Here is a 21,366-nt window from a genome sequence, read left to right on the forward strand (position 1 = left end):
CATGCGATCACCCACGCCATCAAAATCAAGTCCCCCCTTGTGCTCCTAGGCACAGACGCTGAGAAGGTGTTCGATAGGGTCAGTTGGGCTTACATGAGAAGAGTACTAAATGCCTTTGGTTTTCCCGAGGACTTTATAAGAGCAATTTACACTTTGTATTCAGCACCGTCTGTGCAAGAGTACTGGTCAACTGCACCCTATCGTACGCCTTCCAAATGAATAATGGTACCCTGTCAGGGTTGCCCATTATCCCCCACCTTATTTGTCCTCACCCTAGAGATGCTCCTACTATAGTTTCGCCAATCTCCCATGATCAAAGGGGTAAGGTTGGGAAACTACACCCATAAGATGGCCGCCTTTGCGGATGATTTATTGCTCCTGATGACAAACCCTGAAGAAGCTCTACCGGAGGTTATGCAGGTATTTGAATCTTTTGGGATGATTTCAAATTTCAAAATAAATTTTGACAAGTCGGAGGCCCTGGGCATTTCCCTGTCGGCTGCCCTACGTGTTAAGGTTAAGGCCCTCACGCCATTTAAATGGCCTGCACAGGCAATAAAATATCTGGGTGTCTTGATCCCGACGGATACCAAACTACTGTTTAGTCTTAATTTCCCCCCGCTACTCTCCAAAGTCACCTCCATCCTCTCAAAAAGCTGCTTGCCTTTCCTCACCTGGCTAGGTAGGAAAAATTTCCTTACCACCTACATTTTGCCTTTAGTAATGTATACCTTAAGAGCCCTTCCCATTTTAATTACAAGCACCTTCATAAATAAACTACAAACCATCATGAGCAATTATCTGTGGGATAAGGGTCGCCCTAGAGTGTCCTTTCGTCTTCTCTCCCGTAGTAAGAAACAAGGGGGTATTTCCCTCCCGGACCTATCGACCTATATCCAGGCCATTAGTTTAGAAAGGTGGCTTAGGCTGACCAGACAAGAGATTCACTGTATGCATGTAGACTTAGAATTGGCCCTACTAGGCAAAGACTCGTTTCACAGGCTGTGTACTCCTGGAAGGGCGGGAGAAGGGACTAAAATGGATAGCGAACTTACCAGAGGGATGCTTCATGTCTGCCACAAGTCAAGGGAACTAACCTCTAATCAGGCCAAGATCTCTCCTTTGGCTCCTATTTCAGTTATACCCATCCTCATGTTCCCTCAAATTAAATCTCCATCAGACATTTGGCTCTCGTTGTCCCGTCACAGATTGGGGGATATAAAAAGGTTACAGGTTTCAACCGGCTTTTACACTGCCCTCTCGGGTGATTCAGAACATGGGAAAGACTTCGTTCAAAGGAACGATTTTGAGAACACTTGTAGGCAGTTCATGACCTCTAAGTTCATCCCATTACCTGACCCGATGTGGTTAGAGAATTTTGTTTTACTGCCAAGTCTACCCAATAAGTGCACTACCCTCATTTATAGGCAAATCCTTAGTGCTGAGTGGGAAAGAGAGCTTCACATTGAGCTGGATGACACTAGCAGAAAGTGGATCCAAAAATCCTTCCATGGTTTCTCTAAGTGCATAAAAATACAAGAAAATTCTGTTAAGGTAGCGTTAAGATGTTACAGGACCCCTGAGTACCTATATAAAATTAAGCTGCTCCCCACTGATCTCTGTTGGAGATGTAATGCCGCTATTGGTTCCATGTCTCACATCTGGTGGTTCTGCCCGGCCATTCGACCCTTCTGGGCAGATGTTGAATGCGTAATGAACAAGATCTGTGCCATGTCCCTGAGACTGACAGCTCAGCTGGTACTACTCTGGTTGCCCACTCCAGATTTCCGCCCAGGGAAAAACTATTTGGCCACGCACTTGCTTATGGCTGCAAAGCTCTTGATTCCTGTAAAATGGAGATCGGTTGATCCACCCACATTAGACATGTGGCGGGACAGGGTCCACCAGGTGTGCCAAATGGAGGAGTTGATAAGTTGGACGTATCACAGCAGAGATAGATTTTTGAAGCTCTGGCAACCTTGGTTAAACTTTAGAGCAGGCCTTCTCGACCCTCAGCAATCAGGAACTAATTAGAAATGTAGGAGGGTAGTTACTTCCTCCAACAACTTTGTAGAAGTTGTATAAAAGGACACTGACTGTTGATACATCTTGATACATCTTTAAGATACAATTGCTAGTTTAATTGGGAAACACACAATGGGAACTGTGCAAATTCTAACTGGACATATGAAAATACAAGCTGGTTAATCAAACAACTGCTGATTTGTTTCCAACTGATGCATACCATATGCTGATCTGGTTTACACAACCTGATTCTCCAGTGATTATATAAGGTGTACCAATATCCATTATTAAATTATATCAAATATATAAGGAACTGATCAACTATGTACTGAATGTTAGACACACTATATCAGAGTATGTGTATACATTAATGCCCTTTTTTAGCTATTTTTTAAAAAATCTGCTTATTTGTTTTTATTATTTTTTTGAAAGCACTATTGATTTCAACTTTATGTATATATAGAAAAAAATGTCTTTAGACAAACATACGCTTCCTTGCAACCCCCTGGATATTTTTGAGCACCCTCCTAATTCTTTATTTAACTTTTATTATACAGTATGTCAGACAGACAGGTGACAGGCCCTTCAACGGGAACAGGCAGTGACCAAAATGTTTCTGTCACAGGCAACAGAAGAAGGGGGGTGGCAGCAGGAATCGCAGCGAGAGCCCTGAGCTCCCGGTGTCAACTAGCGGTTGTTTCTTGACGAGCAACCCAGCGGAGCTTGAATGGTTGACTTGGTCTTCGAATTTGTCGCAAATGACATCAGACACCCCCAGCCAAGAGTCATTTTCAGTTCCCTCAGCGTGAAAACTATTATATGCAGTAGGCTTGTCTCCACCTTTCTGCGAGGATGAGCTATTAGAGGACAGTCAGCAGCTACTGCCTAGCCGAAACCGAACAGGTTCTGTAGAAATCTATGTGGAATCCGTTGACGACAGTGTAAAAAGAGTGCCCTCTTTCACGCTATAGTAGGATCTTGGGCCTCTGCACGGTTCTTTATACCTGGAGTTTACACTTGAGTTATTTGGTCAGTTTTGGCCCCAAAATTGCCCAAAGAAGTGAAAATGTGTAGTGTTTCTAAGAGCAACGTCTGTCATCTGCATGTCATACTGACTCATAGTATTCTTTCACTACCACAGAAGACTCCCTATATGTGTTACTGAAAGGCACAGTGTTCTACACCACTATAGAGGCTCTCTGCAGCTAGTAAATAGCAGTTTTTTAACATGATTCATCACAAATAAATTCGGATCAAATCTTTTTGGAAAATTCGGCGAACCGACCGAATCGATTTTTTGAGAAATTTGCTAATTTTATTTTATATATATCTATATCTATATATATATATATATATATATATATATATATATATATAGTTTAAATCTGAACCCAAATTTAGGCAATTTCTTAGGAAAGAAAGAATTTCCTTGCTGATTTATTAGCATAGAGCTTAGTTCCGGCAAGCTTGATTAAGTGATGCAGGGGGGCTCCATTTCACAGCTTACCACCTGGATCCACTTACCCTTGTTAGTGCATGAAAAAATATAGACTCAGCAGGATGCAGTCAAACTGTTTTAGAAGAAGAAATGTAATATATTCTCCAAGTAAGTAGCAATAAGTGTTTTGGAACATTGCACTGCCCATTGCCGCCTCCAGATCTCAAAGTACACAAATCAGCTAAATAACATTATTGCAGATAGATATTTTCACTTAAAAAACAGGGTAAAGCTAAGATATTTTCTGTTTTTCTGTCTAGTACTACATTGGCATTTAGATTTAATCTACTATTATTATCAGATAAGAGGCTACAGATTGTAATACATCTCTTACATTTAGTATCATGCACAGAATTATAAATGTAAAGAAAACATAAAAGGTAGCATTAGTACATAAATTCAATACTATGATTTACAAATATTGTAGAGTTGAATTTGCAAGATATGGCAGAGATTAAGCTTGATATATGGCACTACTCATGGTGAGCTTATATTACCTGTGTGGTTTTCTAAATGATTGAAAAAAAAACTTACATTGTTACCTGATAAGATCGTCACAACTACAACGGAAACTAAAAGTTAGGGATCAATGCCATGTACCGTAGAGTCCCCTATCCAAAACCATTGTTTATTAGCCAAAGCAAAGAATTACAAAAATGGGCATCTCTCTCTGTGTTACATGGCTGGCAGCTTAATTTTAATAATTGCTTCTTTCCCCTACACTAGCACTTCAGGGGAATTCAACAGTCATGTGTAATGACTGGTGTATCATTTACTTGGTGCACTACTAAAGTACATTCCTTAACCTTGCTTTAACAGCTTCTGGAATTTTGCTCTCACTACTGATCAGTGCAAGGTCTTGTCTGCTGTTGATCCTTACCACATTGTCTAAGAAAAAATCCACTAAAAATATATGTTTTGTTAGGCTATAGGTCATTAAACTTGTTGAACCTATGTATATTGATTTTCAAAACTGTGGAGCACCCAAAACCAATATTCTTAGTACGATGGCATTGATTTAAAGACTACCTATCATTAAAAAAAATATATAAAAATCATTTGGCATGTCTTTGAGTTTTGAGACTACCACAGATTGGTAAAACAAAGTGGTTTGGGCACTGAAATGACAACCTATTGCTAAAATGAAGCATCCGAAGCACTGGACAGAGTGCTATGCTTCTTTATTGTTGATCGGCTATATTTAGATCTCCTAGGAGATTAGCCAAGTGTATAGTGTGTGGTGTACTGGCTCAAAAAAAGTACATAAGTCTGTACACCCTTTTCTTGACTTTTTTGAGGATAGTTGAACAAGTAGGGGGTCACTTGGTATTGTAGGTAGCACCATTTCTCAACAAAGGTGAGCATACTATAGAGGCAGATTATGTGGCTGCCACTGGGTCCTTGAACAATGGGGACCCAACACTATCCTCCATGAAACTAGGGTAAGAGAGCATATATAAGATTCTAAAACTGCATTTTAGTAAGGGGCTGGGGTATTATTTTGTGGTATGATATGATAGCAAACAAGGAATGTTAAAATCTGTCACAATCTGATTCATCTGGCAATCCTAAGTGATATTGTCTATATTTATTTGGCATCTTTTCAGTTTGAGTTAGCAGATATCACAACTGTTTTGCCATTAAAACACATCCGGTCAAATGTTATTGATCTCCTGTCTTGTTAAAAAAATAAAAATAAACAAATATTCTAAAAGGAAAAGGGGGTTAAAGGTGGAAACCAATAACAAGCCATTCAGTTTTAGGTGGCAAAGTCTATCATTATAATGGTAACCCCTTTGAGCTTTGCTATGGGTCTTTTTCTCTTTGATGCATCAGCTTTTCTGTGAATTTCCCCTTTAAAACTGTAAATTTAATTTCTTATACAGTAAATTTTAAGCAAACATCTGTCACGGCTCGGTGTGGGTGGCAAACTCCACACCAAACACAGGAGGGAAGGGAAAAGGTACTAGGCCTGGAAACTAGGGAAAGGGGAAGGGTCACCACATAGTGAATCCCTAAACTGAGTACTGACTACTATCAGTATAAACAGACCTCGATCGTAGGAATGCTCATATGCAGGAACCTAGAGCCCTATCTGACCATATAGGGCCCTGGCAATAGTGTCAGGATAAAAGATGACCTGTTCCTTCTTAGCTGATGGAACAGGAGACTCCCTCAGGCCTAATACCAAAAGATAGGGGAATATAGCAAACTAGAGATAGGAAAAAGACACTTAACGCCAAAGTACGTGGACGATCAGGAACTCAGTGGAGAACCAAAAACACCAGCACTTCCACGACCAGAAAGAAGCTATCAACCACATAGCATGATGGGTGAGAGCAGACAAAATAGAGGAGTTGAATGACTACTTAAGCTACACCTGAGACAAGAGGTGTGGTCATCACCGGCAACAACACAGAAACAAGTGAAACCAAAGAGGCTGTTAGATTGCATTATGTGCAGCCATTCTCTTAGATCTTCTCAACCCTGTCATGGGAGAGACGTGACAACAACATTTAGTAATAACTGGTTTATTCTGCTGCTCTATGTCTGTATTTTAAATTAAGTAGAAAACATCCTGACAGTTTAAATTAAGATCTGAAAATTGAATTCATATATAAATAGAACTTATTTTGTGCCAACTTGATTATTTTTGTATTCTTATTACTCTCCCCCTGGACACTGCATAACAACACACTAAAGATTAGCAAATCTATTTTAAATTAATCAGATTCATTTCATAAAAAAATCATCTGCCAAACAAATTTGAAGTTTTGGAGATTTGTTTCAGACGAATTGCACAAAAATAGTATAATTGCAATTTTACTGTACAAATTGTCAAATAAAATGACAGAAAAGATGAAAATGGAGGATCACATATCTCCGGAAGGCTGACATACGGCATGATCAAACAATCAGGGGCAGGATTTTGCTGAGAACGTCCTAGAACGTCTGTCTGTATTCAAATTGCAATCTGAGAATACTGTATGTGTCTTGGCTGTGTCTGACAAAAAGCTAGTGGTAAAATTGTTTGGGGTGGCTTCCTCAGCTGTAATGCTATGCGAGTGCTCAATACTATAGCATTTCCAGTCACTGTGAAACAAAAAATGTAAATACAAAGAAATGTATCAGTACTAGAGATGAGCTAGGCTACTTTCACACTAGCGTTCGAGCGGATCCGTTCTGAACGGATCCGTTCAGGGCCGCTTGTGAGCCCCTTCAAACGGAGCTCACGAGCGGACACCTGAACGCAGGTGTGAAAGTAGCCTTAAGTTGTTGAAAATTTGATCAGCTGCTTCGCCGAATTTTACTAAAAAATTTGTTTTGTGACAAATTACTATGTCTCAAAGCACATTTCTTTGTAAGTAGCAGACACAATTATAGGGAACAGAAATTGCACTCTCCCCTGTCATTGAACCCCTCAAAAGACATTAATATTAAGGTCTTTCAGGGGTCAAAAATAATTTAAAAAAAATAATCATACTTACCTTATCCATTTGAGCACGAAAAGGCAGCAGCGACCATCTAGTTTGAAAATCCAGCGCAAAATCTCTTGTGGTGCATGATGATGTTATTATGCTGGCACAAGATTTCACATGGGATCTTCAAGCAAGATGGCTTTAAAAAAAATATAAATATTGCCATTTCAGGGAAAATGGATTTGTTACCATGAAGCAATTTGGCTTTGCGGTGAATTGAATTTTCTCAGAAATTTGGATCGAAGTTCACTTTGGATACTTCGATTTTGCTCAACACTAATCATCACCCGCAGCAAACCACATAAATCTGTTTGCATTAATTAATTATTTATTTAAAAAAAAATATATATATATATATTACAGATATCTACCTGTCTAAGACATAAAACTTGCTTAAATAACAAAAAATATGATTAAACGAATAAACAAATAGATAAACAAATAGATAAACCCCTATAAATCTTATGGTCCTTGTCCCACCTAATCTAAATAAAATAAAAATTAAAACATTTGCTGCAGAGCCAGCATTTTGTTGTGCAAGTGCTGTCCGTACAGCATATTTTTTAATCTGTATATGGACAGCCAGAAAGATTTTTTAGTAAAACTAAAAACTTCAAGTTTCTACAATTTGTATTTGGTCACTTTCAGATTACTGAAGTGCATCAATGTACCCGTGTTAGTGAATGTGTTATATTACTTCAGGCCACCGCTCAGTTATAGCAAAAACATTTTACTTTCAAAACTTTATTGCTATACCCATGTCAGTTAACACATTTTACTACAGAAAAATATTACTATACCTGTGTTAGTGAATGTGTTATATACCGTAATTTCAAGATACATTTCAATTATAGCTAAAGCATTTTACTGCAAAAACTGCATTACTATGCAAGTGTTATTGAACTCATTTTATTGCAAAAAGTACATTACTATGGCTCATGTTAGTGAATGCATTTTACTGCAAAAACTGCATTAATATACTCATTTTAGTAAACCTATTGTATTACTTCAAGATACCCTTCAGTTAAAGCAAAAGCATTTTACTGCAAGACTGCATTATTACCATTGTAAATTGTCAATGCCAGTGTGCAGTGTGTTTGTAAAATGGGAGGGACATTTTATTGCACCTCTGTCTTTAAATTGACATTTGGCTAGTACCATTTAACATTCTTTATACTAAACCTGTGAATTTTAATTTAATTTTCTCATAGGAGAGTCAGAATGTGGGTAATGGTACAAACAGCAGCAGCATCAATCATCTGGACAGTAATATTAGTAATAGACCACAGTTCTCCCTGGTTTCTGATTAGAATGTGGATTGAATGGCTTATTCCTCTTCTACATCAAAGCAGGATGGTGTTGAGGCCACCTTTAAGTCTGACACTCTGGATCCAGGGGTCCCAGCATTTCTCTTGTTCCTCATCCTTATGACCACAGAAAGGTCTTTCAGTTGCATTATCTCTGTATTCACTGCCCCCTCCTAGTGGGACACTTTATTTTTTTCCAGGGGGGCAGAAAAAACCCACACACTATTGAACATTCTCAAGATAGTCTCCCTGTTGATGACTTGTGTGAGAACAGTCAGATTTTAGACTGTGTTACCTGTACAACCCTACCTGAGGCACAGATACCTATAATATGTTCATTTTTACAGAGGTAGAATGTGTAGCTGTTTTCAGAATTGTGAAGGACAATCAGGGTTGACCTGACCTGTGTCCTCTTGTGAACTTTTCTTTATAGGCACCGCAATGCTTAAAAAGAGAAGTACCTGCTTTTCCCTCCTTGATTAGATTACTGATCCTGTGGATATGCTATTTATTCACTCTACAGTACTGATGTGCCATATGTAGAGGAGTGACATACAATACATCTTTGCTCAATGTCTTACACTTAAAAATAAGAAAATTGTAGGTGAATAACATAAAAGTAACTGATCAAACTAAAGAACCTGACACAAAGTGGAAGGGTGGACACTTGGTCACTCAATCCTCAGTATCAGTACTGGATATTATAATAAACACATTACTAGTGGACACTCAGGATCCATCGAGAATAAATGAAGAAAAAAAAATGGTCCAATTTGGCAGTGCTCTCTCCAGACAAGGACTTCAGGACTTAGATAAGTATGTATAAATAGTTTCTTTATTCTAGTAACATATGTCAAAGGCAAATCACCCCCTTCATCAGTCTTACTGAGATGTGCCTTTTATTGCCAAGTAGAAATGAGCTAATCTATTCATTAAATTAGAAATTCACCCTAGAAATTTTCAAAAAAAATCCTGATTTATAAAAATGTCTTGGGATTTGATTTGTGAGCAGCAGAGGGAGAGAGAGAGAACTTTCTAGTCATTCAAACTACTTTCAATTAGAATCAATTTGCGCCCAAATCAAATTTCTTTCTTCCTAAAGCAAATTTTAGGAAAAATCGTTTTTTTAAAGGTCTCTGGTGGTATCTGCCATTCACTCTGGCTGAGCGTGACTTAGCTGTAAAAATGTAACCTACAGTAAATGTCTTTCTTTCTTTCTAATGATATCCTTGGCTTAGGTTCTTTATCTTCCTGTTTTCCCCTTACAAGTTCTTTAAAACTCACCAACTGTTTTACAATTGTTTAAGACTCTTGTGTTGGTCTATGAAATTTTCATTTTGTATTTGTTTTTGTGCTTAGGGGATCACATTTTTAAATAGTGCTGTAAGAAAAATGCAGGATATAAGATAAAAGAGTCCTGGTGGAAAATTCCTCAAATTTGGATATGTTGCATAATATAGTGCAACCCATAATTCGCCCATTAACTGACCTATGCCATATGGCTGTCACAAATGAAGGTCAAAAATGACACCAGAAAATATTATATTTGGTGCAAATTATTAAGCCACAGAGTACTGATATTTGTCATCTTATCACCTAGTGTCTTATTAAGAAGATAATGTATAAAAACTGATACAATATTAGTTACATATTTTAAATTTTCAATATACTTTTTTCATTTGCAGATACTCCTACTGTAAAGATTCTGCCCTCTACTCCTCTTCCTCAAGAAGGACAACAACTCATTTTAACATGTGAATCTAAAGGAAAACCTCTGTAAGTCTTGCTTTATTTTAGCAAAATCCAATAAAAACTGTATTAAAATTGTATTAAATGCACCAAAAAGTTAGTATGGCTTTATGCAAGTATTCAAAAAGGATCTGCTTTTTCTTCCAAAATATCCACACTTTTGTCCATGGTATGTGCCTTGTATTGCTGCTCGAACTCACTCAAGGGAAATGTGGTTGACCTGCAATACCATACCTAACACAACTCAGCGACACATTAGTAAATGTGAGGTTTCCAGGCAGCTAGAAACCCCTCTCCTCTGATTAGTTCAGGAAAAATCTAAACTCTAGTTAAAGCAAATACAAATACTTTCAAGCATAGCTACAACTTTACATGTGTGTCGTTTATAGGTAAGTAATAACATGACTTCTAATCATTAAATGACTTCTATTTTCTAGCAGTTTACCACACAACAGGCTTCATTGATGATTCTGAGTCTTTCATGAGTTTGTCAGGGTTGGACTGGCCCAGTAGAGAACCAGAGGATCCACTGGTGGGCCAGGCTCTGATGCATAATGGGTAGCAAAGATTCTGACATAAACTTACTTCGCTGCTTTTAAGGTGAATAACTTGCTAATAAGATCTATTTCTATCACTCAAAAGCTATTAAACTTTATTGATAATTTAGGGATTGGACCTCGAGAATAATTTCCTCTGGTGGGCCCAAGAAACCGTAATCCAACACTGAAGCTAGTGGATGGAGATGTCTTCTATAGAGTACACATAGAATGTAGAGGAGATTCTATTATTTTGTCAGTATCTCTTATGTACAAAGAAACACAAGCAGCATGGAAGACATTATATATAAGTACTGTCGCGTACCGGGGGCCCACAGACCAGCCCACCGCATCACATGACAAGGGTTGCCCAAGCCCTTCAGGACGATTTACCTCACGCCCTTACACGCTGTTATGCCCTGTGGCGGGCCATAACTCAAGCTTAAATCGCCACCTGAAGCCTGCAAGCACACCCATGCAATAACACAAAACTTTTGCTGCCATCACCTGCCCGTCATAAGGTCGACAGGACACCCCTGAGTCTTCCACTCGCAAGCAGACACACACACGATAGTAAGCCTCACGGAACAACAGCATACAGCCTCAGACTGCACACACACTCTTCATGGAGCTAACAGGTTCTTAAAGGGAACCTGTCACCGGGATTTTGGGTATAGAGCTGAGGACATGGGTTGCTAGATGGCCACTAGCATATCCGCAATATCCAGTCCCCATAGCTCTGTATGCTTTTATTGTGTAAAAAAAAAAACTGATTTGATACATATGCAAATTAACCTGAGATGAGTCCTGTCCCTGAGATGAGTCAGGGACAGGACTCATCTCAGATTAATTTGCATATGTATCAAATCATTTTTTTTGACACAATAAAAGCAGAAAGAACTATGGGGACTGGGTATTGCGGATGTGCTAGCGGCCATCTAGCAACCCATGTCCTCAGTTCTATACACAAAATCCCGGTGACAGGTTCCCTTTAAGGTTACAAGACAAATCATCAAACTTTTAGGTTTAATGTATGAAAAATGGACAGTACCTGGTTACAAAAAAATTATTAACAAGAGACATACATAAATGGCAAACAATTGCAAAATAAAAAGGAGAAAACATAGAAAGTTCTGATACTTAGCAGTTGCGTGGTAAAAGTCATTTCCTCCCAGGAGATTTGGGCAGAGTAATGGTGCACAAACCAATTCAATTGGATCTCCCACTTTCTAACACCAAATATCCCAGGGATTACATTTTTATGTCTTTCTCCAAGGGGCAGGTCTGAGGGGGATTCTCCCTCACACCTCTGACTTAGCCCCTCTGGGCTGAGCTTCATTACACATACAGCCTGCCCCTTGGTCATCTAGGGAACAGGTGTGAAAATATCAAAAATATATTTTCCCAGTTACCCTGGTGAAGATACAGACCCCAGCCCTTCTTCATAATTCATATCTCACCGTTCCAAGTCCTAGAATATCAAATGATACACATCCAGACTCCAGGACACTAGGAAGGTGAGATCCTTCTTTTAGGAAGATGAAGGTGAGTTGACAAGCCATGTCTGGTGTCCATTAGATGTCCCCATTATTCCAGAGGTGATGAGCTAGATTCTGGAGACATCTGCCCCCTCCTGAACAAGTTATGAAGGACTACAAATTATTGTTCATTCTCTGGTTAGGAACCCCCCTGACATAAGGGGCTGAGAGTCTGCAGTCCCCTGTCCTGAAGTCTGATCAGCATCCTCGTTAGTAGTGATGAGTGTCAGGGGCAATATTCAAATTTGTGATATTTTGCGAATATTTGGGCGAATATTCATCATAAATTCGCAAATTCACCATTATTTTCTTGATTCTAAAAATCGTCAATGTAATATGCGCATACTGCGCGCTCAATACAGGTGTGGGTCACTTTTGCTAGATTTTTTAAGATGCTAAAAGTTTCCTGAGACTGGAGAAAATGGTTGGCATGGTAGAACATTACAATAGCTTTATATGCAGATAGAGTGCGCCAATATTTTTGTGATTGTGCAAATCAGCAATTAATGATCTGCATATTTTGGCGCAATACATGCAACTTCACATTTTGGCAGGTCTGACTACATATTACTGATTGGTGCACTAAGTATTAACATAGAAACATAAAATGTGTCGGCATTGTTGTGACATCACAGCACTATGTCTGGAGCATGTATGTATGGACAGCAGAACATCACACTGCCTAACACCCTGAACTGGAACTGATTTCTGGATTTTTTAAATCAATTTAGTACTGACTTTAGTGCTTCAATTTAGTGCTTTAAATCCCTGGAAAATCTTTCTCTCTCTCTCATTCTCCTTATCTTTATCAGAATTCTTTGAAAATTTGGGTTCAATTTTGATTCTATAGAATCAATTCGCTAATCTCAACTGTCAATCATTGAGTCACATCACCCATAAAGATAAGTTCCTCCTGCTCTATGAGATGATGGTGGATTCAGCAGATTTTGCATGCTAATGGATCCTCTTTACATCCCAAACTACTATTAATAAAAAAAAAAAAAATTGAATATAACTAGTCAATATCTTTTGTATAGAAGGAACATTTCTAGAAATATCTCCTATTTTTATTTTACTGTTCTATACAAAATTCTAAAATAAAAAAAAAGACAACTTTGCACATCTGGGAAATTAAGCTCTGACAGTCATGTTTCTGCTCTACAAAATGTGTGTAATTGCCCTTCCTCTAGGATGTTTTTTGAGGCAATTCAGAAAATGTTGACATTTCACTTATTTTGAAATATTAATGCAACTTTTTTATAATTATGTTTAGCCTCTAAGGCTTAACTTCTGATTAAGAGCAAATTTAAAAGGTTGGTCCCAATTGATATATGTTTTAATGCAGATTTAAAATAATTAGATTTTGACTGAGGAAGCTGAATACAAATCAGCAACAGAATAGACCATATTGCAGTGTGAGGAAGCCTGGGAGCACAGGAGTTCAGTACATTCAGCAGCCAATCTGAAGAATAAAAAATTATTCTGACAGTTAAAATAATAATAATAATTGTCAGTGTTCTGCATCACCATGCATCATTCTTCTACCTTGAAATTGCTATTTATTTTCGTATGACAAACATGTGCCTATGCAATTGTATTGTCATGTTATAATTATCTAAAATACTGTACGTTTTTACATAGCAAAAATTGTGGAGCAATAGGCAAAAACACATGTATTGAAGAAAATAAATGTTCTTTAAAGGGTGTAACGGGGTGCCGAAAGACCTGCTGCTTAGCTTCGGGAGCGAGGATCTGTGTTTGACCTCGTTCCCAGGGCGGCTTTGCTAGCTGGAAGGCTCCCTGCTCCTAGGTCTGCCTTGAGTGCCGAGCTGATCACTCGGTGCTTGACTAGTCGGTCTGTCGGTCATGTCACGTGACCCCCACTTCACGTGACCCTCACTCCCCACTACAAATACAGGCAGCCTGCTGGCCACAGGTTGCCTTGTTAATTTAGGTTCCTGGCAGTTGTTGGATACCTGTGCACTTACCTGATCCTGTTTCCTGACGATCCTTTGCCTGCTCCTCCTGTACTGCAGATCCTTCCTGGTATATTGACCTCTGCTTCCACCTGACTATTTTTTGCGGACTCCTTTGGTACTTCTCGACTCTCCTGGTATTTATGACCCTGGCTTCTCCTGACCTTTCTTTGCTTATCCCTCTGTACTGCGCTGTCCTCTTGGTTTTGACCCAATCTGTTCACTATCAGTTATTTGTCTTGTCTGTCCTTCCCGCACGTATCCTAGGTTAGAGACTGCCGTCCAGTTGTCCCCTGTCATCAGGACTCGTGAGGCAAGTAGGCAGGGCCAGGGGTGAGTGTGGAGCGCAGTGGTTACTATCCTCCTCCCTGTTTGTGTGTGTGTACGTGACCGTTACAAAGGGGTTATCCAATGAATAATGTGAAAAATTAAAATCCGATATCATATAGTACACGACAAGCTCTTTCTAACAAAGCTAGAACCATCCCTGTATCTCACATGGATCCAGAGATCTTTATTGCTCTGCTAGATTTATAACAAGCTAAAAGCTCAGGGGAGGGTCTATTCTGCTGCAGCTCAGGGGGTGTGTCCATGCTCTCCCTATTACAGCTCAGGAGGCAGTTGAAGGTTGAAACTGAGCATGTGCGGCCATCTCAGTGAGCAGAACAAAGAAAAAGAAAGTGGCACTATACAGATACATTTTATTGAATAACTCAGTAGCTATACATATTTGTTTATCACATGCAAATACATAAGCATTCAGATCCAGGTGCTGGTTTGAAAACTGTAGAATATTTTTCATGGGACAACCCCTTTAATAAAAATATAAACCACTGTATTCTCTACTGGCCTGAGGAGTTCAATACAACAGTCATAGACATTATTTAAGTTGGTTGCCTGGTATAAATGCCTGGACCATGTAAGCAGTGTCAGAATGAAGTCCTTTAGGCCCACCAAAGGAAATTATTCTGAAAGCCCATCCTGTGTATATAGAACCTTAAGGGCTCTGTTTTGCTAGGGGCCCAATATTGCCAGAGATTGGGCCCACCGGAGGATCTTCTGATACTCTGGTGGGCCAGTCCAACCCTGCATGTACGTCCAGATGTCTCTCCACCCCTATCTTTCTGCAAATATCATTAAGGACTCCAATTAGTCATGAATTACTTCAATTCATTATTTTAATAAGCTAACAAAATCCTTTAGAGTCTGTAGTTCACATCACAACCACTAGGTGGTCACATATATACTTATAGTTAGACATATTTTGGCACAATATGTCCTGAGACGTATCTTGGAACCAAACCTGAGTTCAGGAATAGTTTTTTTTTTACAGTAGAAATTAATTTATGAAGTTATTATGAGAAGTCTTGCGAGACTTCGCGAAGTAATAACTTCAGCTCATCTGAGCCAATACATTCTAACACTGTACTGAGCGCTCGCTCCGTACAGTATTCAAACAAAGTATTATGTGAATTGACTTTGGATGCTTTATTCAAAGTTGAATCACTCATTCTTGTGCTGACCATTTAGATAAAAAAAGAGAAAATAATGATACTGTGTCACAAAATCTCTATCCCAAACATACTTATTTGTGTTCACACAGTGTTGTAAATTGTGGCTTGTCATGGGTTTTGCTAGCATGTTGATTCATGCAATAAATGAAAATCAAATATCATATAGTTTATTACAATCTCTTTCTAAAAAGCTAGAACCAGCCCTTGTACCTCAAATGGATCCATAGATCTCCCCATTCATTGTTTCAATTGTTCTGCTAGATTTATTTCAAGCTGGCAGCTTAGGCTACTTTCACACTAACGGCATGGACCTCTGGCAGGCTGTTCCGTCGGGTGAGCAGTCTGTCGGATTCGTCCTGCCACTAGTGACCGCGTGCCTCCGGACTGCCGCTGCATCCCCATTGACTATAATGGGGGTGGGGGCGGAGTTACGCCGAGGTATGGCAGCGCACGGCCAGAGGCTTCCAGAATAAATGTCAGACATGTCGTAGTTTTTTTCCGGCAGCCTTTCGCTATGCGCTGCCTTGCCTCGCCGGACCTCCGCCTCCATTATAGCCTATGGGAACGAATCGGCAGTCTCTGTTCCGCAAAAAAATTGGATGTGGACCAAAAATATATATATATTTTTGTAGAATACTACTTGATGCAAAGACCACACACACCTTACCTTAGTAAACATATTAACCATGTACAGGGTGAGTCAAAAGTCTTAGGATACCCTTTTTTTTTGAGAAATGAAAGGGAAAATGACCTATCTGATCCAATATGGCGACTTTCAAAATGGCGGCCATGTTCTGGACATAGCCTATAAGATAGGCCCCCTCACCCATTACTTGCTGTGGTTTTCAGATATTTCATTTTTTGTTGGTTTTCTCCAGGTTCCTTGGTCTTTTCCCACATTCCAAAAATAGGTCAATTGACTTTTTAATAAATTACTTTTAGTACCGTGTATGTGCGTGTGAGAATGATCTAATTGATGATCAGTAACAATGTCAGTGATTGCTGAATATGGCAACCTGAAATAAAAAAATAAAAATTATAGCTTCGATGTCTCACTTTGTAGATAAAGTGCCCCACCACCACCTTCCTTAGGGAGAAAAAAAAGAACAGATCTCAAGCGCAAACTTCTGTTCTCACAAATGAACTGCAGGACAATCGAACATGCAAAGTTTTGTGATTTGGGAGGAAATGTGCCTACAGCTATGATATGATTATTAATATTGTAGAAAGTGATTTTCTTTTGCCACCGCAAATAAACACAATACTAAAAAAAATCTGAATCCACAGGTATGCGGATGACAGCTTATGTCAGGATCAAGATCATTTCTTTGGTGTTGAATATTGAATCACGTCAAAGTATTTTCATATTCAGTGTTACATAGTCATCATTTTATTTGTTACGTGTTTTTACAGTGTTTTTGTTGCTATGAGAACACAAAGTTCTAGTCTCCTGCAAGTTCTGCAAAGCATTTCTGGAACAACAACAGTGTTTGTATTAAACTGATTTACTACAGACCATTCCTTGAAAGATGACTGAATGTTTTGTGTCTTATATTGTGTCCTATATTGTGCAGACACAGGCTCATGAGGAATGGGTGTACAGTCAATCATTTTCAATTAAATATTTCAAAACATCAAATAAGAAACTGTAGCTAAGGATTGAAGATAATGTAGGCACCAAGGCAAACACTTGATGGTTTTCTTTGCTTCAGATATATTATATGATAAAAGTCCAATTATGTTTAAGAATAAGATGTTGGTTACTTTATTACTTTCCAATTGTTAGACTACGTCATAACCCAAATACCCGTCTATTGACAGCACCCTCCAAAATGGTGAAAAAACGAAAGTTTTTTTTACCTAAAATTACCTTTTATTACCTAAAATAGTTGCAATTAGGGGAGATTGAGATATGTCTCCGTACAGCATTAAAATGTATGTGCACAGCAGAGGCAAAATGAATTAAGTCCGAAGTCATGTGAATAAATTTGGCCTTCTATTCTAAGACATTAAAAACATTTAAAAAAAGGAATCCGTAGTCGAATCGACTTCGAATCTTGGATCTGAAGCTCGAGTCGCCCTACCTCTAGTTGCAATGTTTCAGCTCAGTATTAGAGCTTTTCTCAAGCAAGAAGGACCTTGCTTGAGGTCCTTGGATAACACTGACGTAATGCTGTCAGTGTTATATAATACATTCCAGTACTGTAAGGGTCCATTCACACTTCCGAAATTCTGTTCCACATTTTGTGGAATGGAATTGCGGACCCATTAACTTCTATGGGGCCGCATTTCTGTTCCCGAAAAAAATAGAACATGTCCTATTCTTGTCCGCAATTGCGGACAAGATTAGGCATATTCTATTATAGCGCCGGCGATGTGCTGCATACTCGCGCTGTGAGTCTGGAGCGTGGAACTCACTCATCTGTAAGGGGCCTTAGTCATAGCATCTTAGCCCCCATTCAAACTGCCACCCATGGTAGTGTTCAGTGAAAAAATTAAGAGGAGATGCAGTACAGATCAGAGCATTATGGCCCCTTCATGTTTGCAGTCGCTATGGCCTAGAGATCAAATCACCATTAATAAACCTAGCGATATGTTGCTACTTGCTAAAAAGTCTAAAAAGAAAAACACATAGCCCAAAATGATTATAAAATAATCATATTCTCAATATAATTGGCTTTAATATCCTTCACTGCACCCTCTCGAAAGATGTTTCTGTCCTCCACTGCATCTGTTGACATTCCTCCATGGTGACATGCCATATGCCACTTTGTCACGACGGGTGACGTGTCAGAACATTTTGTAGGAATGCAAACAGATACAGCAGCAATGGTGGTGATGGAAGCTTTTTGAGGAATTTTATTGTTTCATTATTTTGAGCATAGTTGTGCCCAAAATGCTCCTTTGAGTTGTGTTGGTGGGTTTATGGTGGATTTGAAGTAGTTTTAAAAAGGCAGAATGTGTACAATGTGTAGAGTATGTTGATGGATATTTTAAATTAGCGGTTTATGTATTACATTGTCTGCAATGTCCTGTTGTCTCAGTCTAGCTGTATTGTTCCTTTTTTTAAAAGATTACTCATAATAGCTGTCAAGTAGTATCTTCCCTTGAGAAGTGTTCACATTATGGGCACTTTGTCAATTACATAATCACTGACAATGATCAGAATGGAACTGAGAGTCAAACATTTCTGTAATTACTGATGGATTCCTTGATTTAGCTTGAAATTTAAAAAATGCCATAATTTACCAGCCATATTACATTTGCTTAACCCCTTGCCGGCAACCCATTGCCTATATAGGTCCAGGAGGTTGGCGCACATTTTAAAATGTCCATGTAAAGAGTACAGATTCACACTAATCATGCAGCTGCCAGAGCTGGGAGCCACTCTCAGTATAGATGGCAAGGATGTTTTTTGTTTTGCCATTCCTGCCTTCCACATTGCTCTATACGCATTGCTATGCATCAGGATCAGGAAGCAGCAATGCTGCTTTATGCTCCAGTGCAGTGGACATGTTATTGCCGGGATCCAAGAGTCTGTGTGAGCTTTTGGGTCTTAGCAGAGCCAGATCAGCTCTGTAGTGAGGTTGTATTTCCCCCATAAATGTGGCTACTATGTCAACCCCGGTTAGAGGACAAATCAGAAGTAACTTTTAACAAAATAAAGTTAAATGTCCTCTAAAAGTCTTGTATGACTTAATGTGGGCCCAAAGTGTAAAATAAAATGAAAAATAAAGATAAAAAAGTTATGGCTTTCAAAGATGCATCTAAACAAAAAAGAAAATGTGCCTGGTCAGAAAGAGGTGTAAATGGTCTTGGACTGGTTAACAATCTGATCTACTGCGAAAAGATTCCTACAATTTACCTTGTGCAATATCATGTTCTTTATACCTTAAAACATTTTCTTTATACCTTACTAATCCCATGTGACTTGTTTACATCCAACAGGTCCTCAAGAACCACAGAATCTGTGTGTATATCATCACAAAACCATTATTCTGATTCAGAGCTACCTATATTTATTATGAATGTTTTTTTTTTTTTTTTTTTTATGGCACCCTTGACTGATTCAGAATTAAGATTTTTGACAGGTGGACAATCTACTTGTATCATCTCACTTCACTTTTGACAAACACTAAAAACAATTACAATCATAGAAAATCAGAGCTGCCAAATTTGGAACAGAAAATTTGCTGTACAGCCCACGATCAACCAGTTTTATCATAAACTTTTAGCTATGACTAACTACTGGTTGGAAAAAATCCAATAGAATGGATCATAGAAAAATTTAGAAGGCAACGCAGTACAGATGAGAGCATTATGGCCTCTTCATGTTTGCAGTTGCTATGGCCTAGAGGTCAAATCACCATTAATAACCCTAGCGATATAAAGCTACATTTTATAGTTGTTATGTCCTGTATTTCAGTTCAATATCATTTACAAATTTGACTCCAATATCTCATGAAATCAAGTCAATACAATATCACAACATACTAGTGATACCCTCGTTAGGCTAGAACTCACAACACAACCTCTAGGGACGAAACATACTGTACTTATATTGGCTAGAAATATTTCAATAGACTTTCACAAAGTCATATTGTTTTCAAAAGCTGGTCATCTCATGACACACATATCAGGACATATCCCGCCAAGAGGAAGGGGATGGAAGGAATAGAAGCTGCAGTACCAGGTGTATCCACTATAACATGTATAGACCTTTATCTTGTAAACACTGCTTGTTGGAATAGTGCAGGCCCTTCAATTAGCTGATCAGCAGTGGTGCTGGAAGTCAACAACAGATACTGTGCAGTGCCTTGTGTAAAGGCTATCCTTTTTATAAGACAAAGCTTAGTACAGACATTGAGCCAAAAAGTAATGATGGCAGATTTCAGCTCTGAAGCCTTTAGAATTCGGAATGCATCTCTGGACTATAATACAGACTGCAACTCAAGATCAGTACAGTCTAGGTAAATAAACCTAGTACAGTCTAGGTAACAAAATAAAGTTAAATGTCCTCTAAAAGTCTTGTATGACTTAATGTGGGCCCAAAGTGTAAAATAAAATGAAAAATAAAGATAAAAAAAGTTATGGCTTTCAAAGATGCATCTAAACAAAAAAGAAAATGTGCCTGGTCAGAAAGAGGTGTAAATGGTCTTGGACTGGTTAACAATCTGATCTACTGCGAAAAGATTCCTACAATTTACCTTGTGCAATATCATGTTCTTTATACCTTAAAACATTTTCTTTATACCTTACTAATCCCATGTGACTTGTTTACATCCAACAGGTCCTCAAGAACCACAGAATCAGTGTGTATATCATCACAAAACCATTATTCTGATTCAGAGCTACCTATATTTATTATGAATGTTTTTTTTTTTTTTGTTTTTTTATGGCACCCTTGACTGATTCAGAATTAAGATTTTTGACAGGTGGACAATCTACTTGTATCATCTCACTTCACTTTTGACAAACACTAAAAACAATTACAATCATAGAAAATCAGAGCTGCCAAATTTGGAACAGAAAATTTGCTGTACAGCCCACGATCAACCAGTTTTATCATAAACTTTTAGCTATGACTAACTACTGGTTGGAAAAAATCCAATAGAATGGATCATAGAAAAATTTAGAAGGCAACGCAGTACAGATGAGAGCATTATGGCCTCTTCATGTTTGCAGTTGCTATGGCCTAGAGGTCAAATCACCATTAATAACCCTAGCGATATAAAGCTACATTT

General features: G+C 38.6%; 1 protein-coding gene across 1 annotated transcript in view; it reads left to right on the top strand.

Annotated features, from left to right (window-relative positions):
• Positions 1-348: 348 nt before the first annotated feature.
• The window catches only part of LOC122939302 (cell adhesion molecule 2-like), a 198,296-nt gene continuing 177,278 nt past the window's right edge, over positions 349-21,366 (top strand). Inside the window, exons 1-3 of the mRNA XM_044295373.1 lie at positions 349-420; positions 8,214-8,268; positions 9,995-10,085. Of these exons, the coding sequence (XP_044151308.1) occupies positions 349-420; positions 8,214-8,268; positions 9,995-10,085 (218 nt within the window). The remainder of the gene's footprint in view (positions 421-8,213; positions 8,269-9,994; positions 10,086-21,366) is intronic.

The sequence above is a fragment of the Bufo gargarizans genome, chromosome 5 (genome assembly GCF_014858855.1).
Source record: "Bufo gargarizans isolate SCDJY-AF-19 chromosome 5, ASM1485885v1, whole genome shotgun sequence".
Lineage (NCBI taxonomy): Eukaryota > Metazoa > Chordata > Amphibia > Anura > Bufonidae > Bufo > Bufo gargarizans.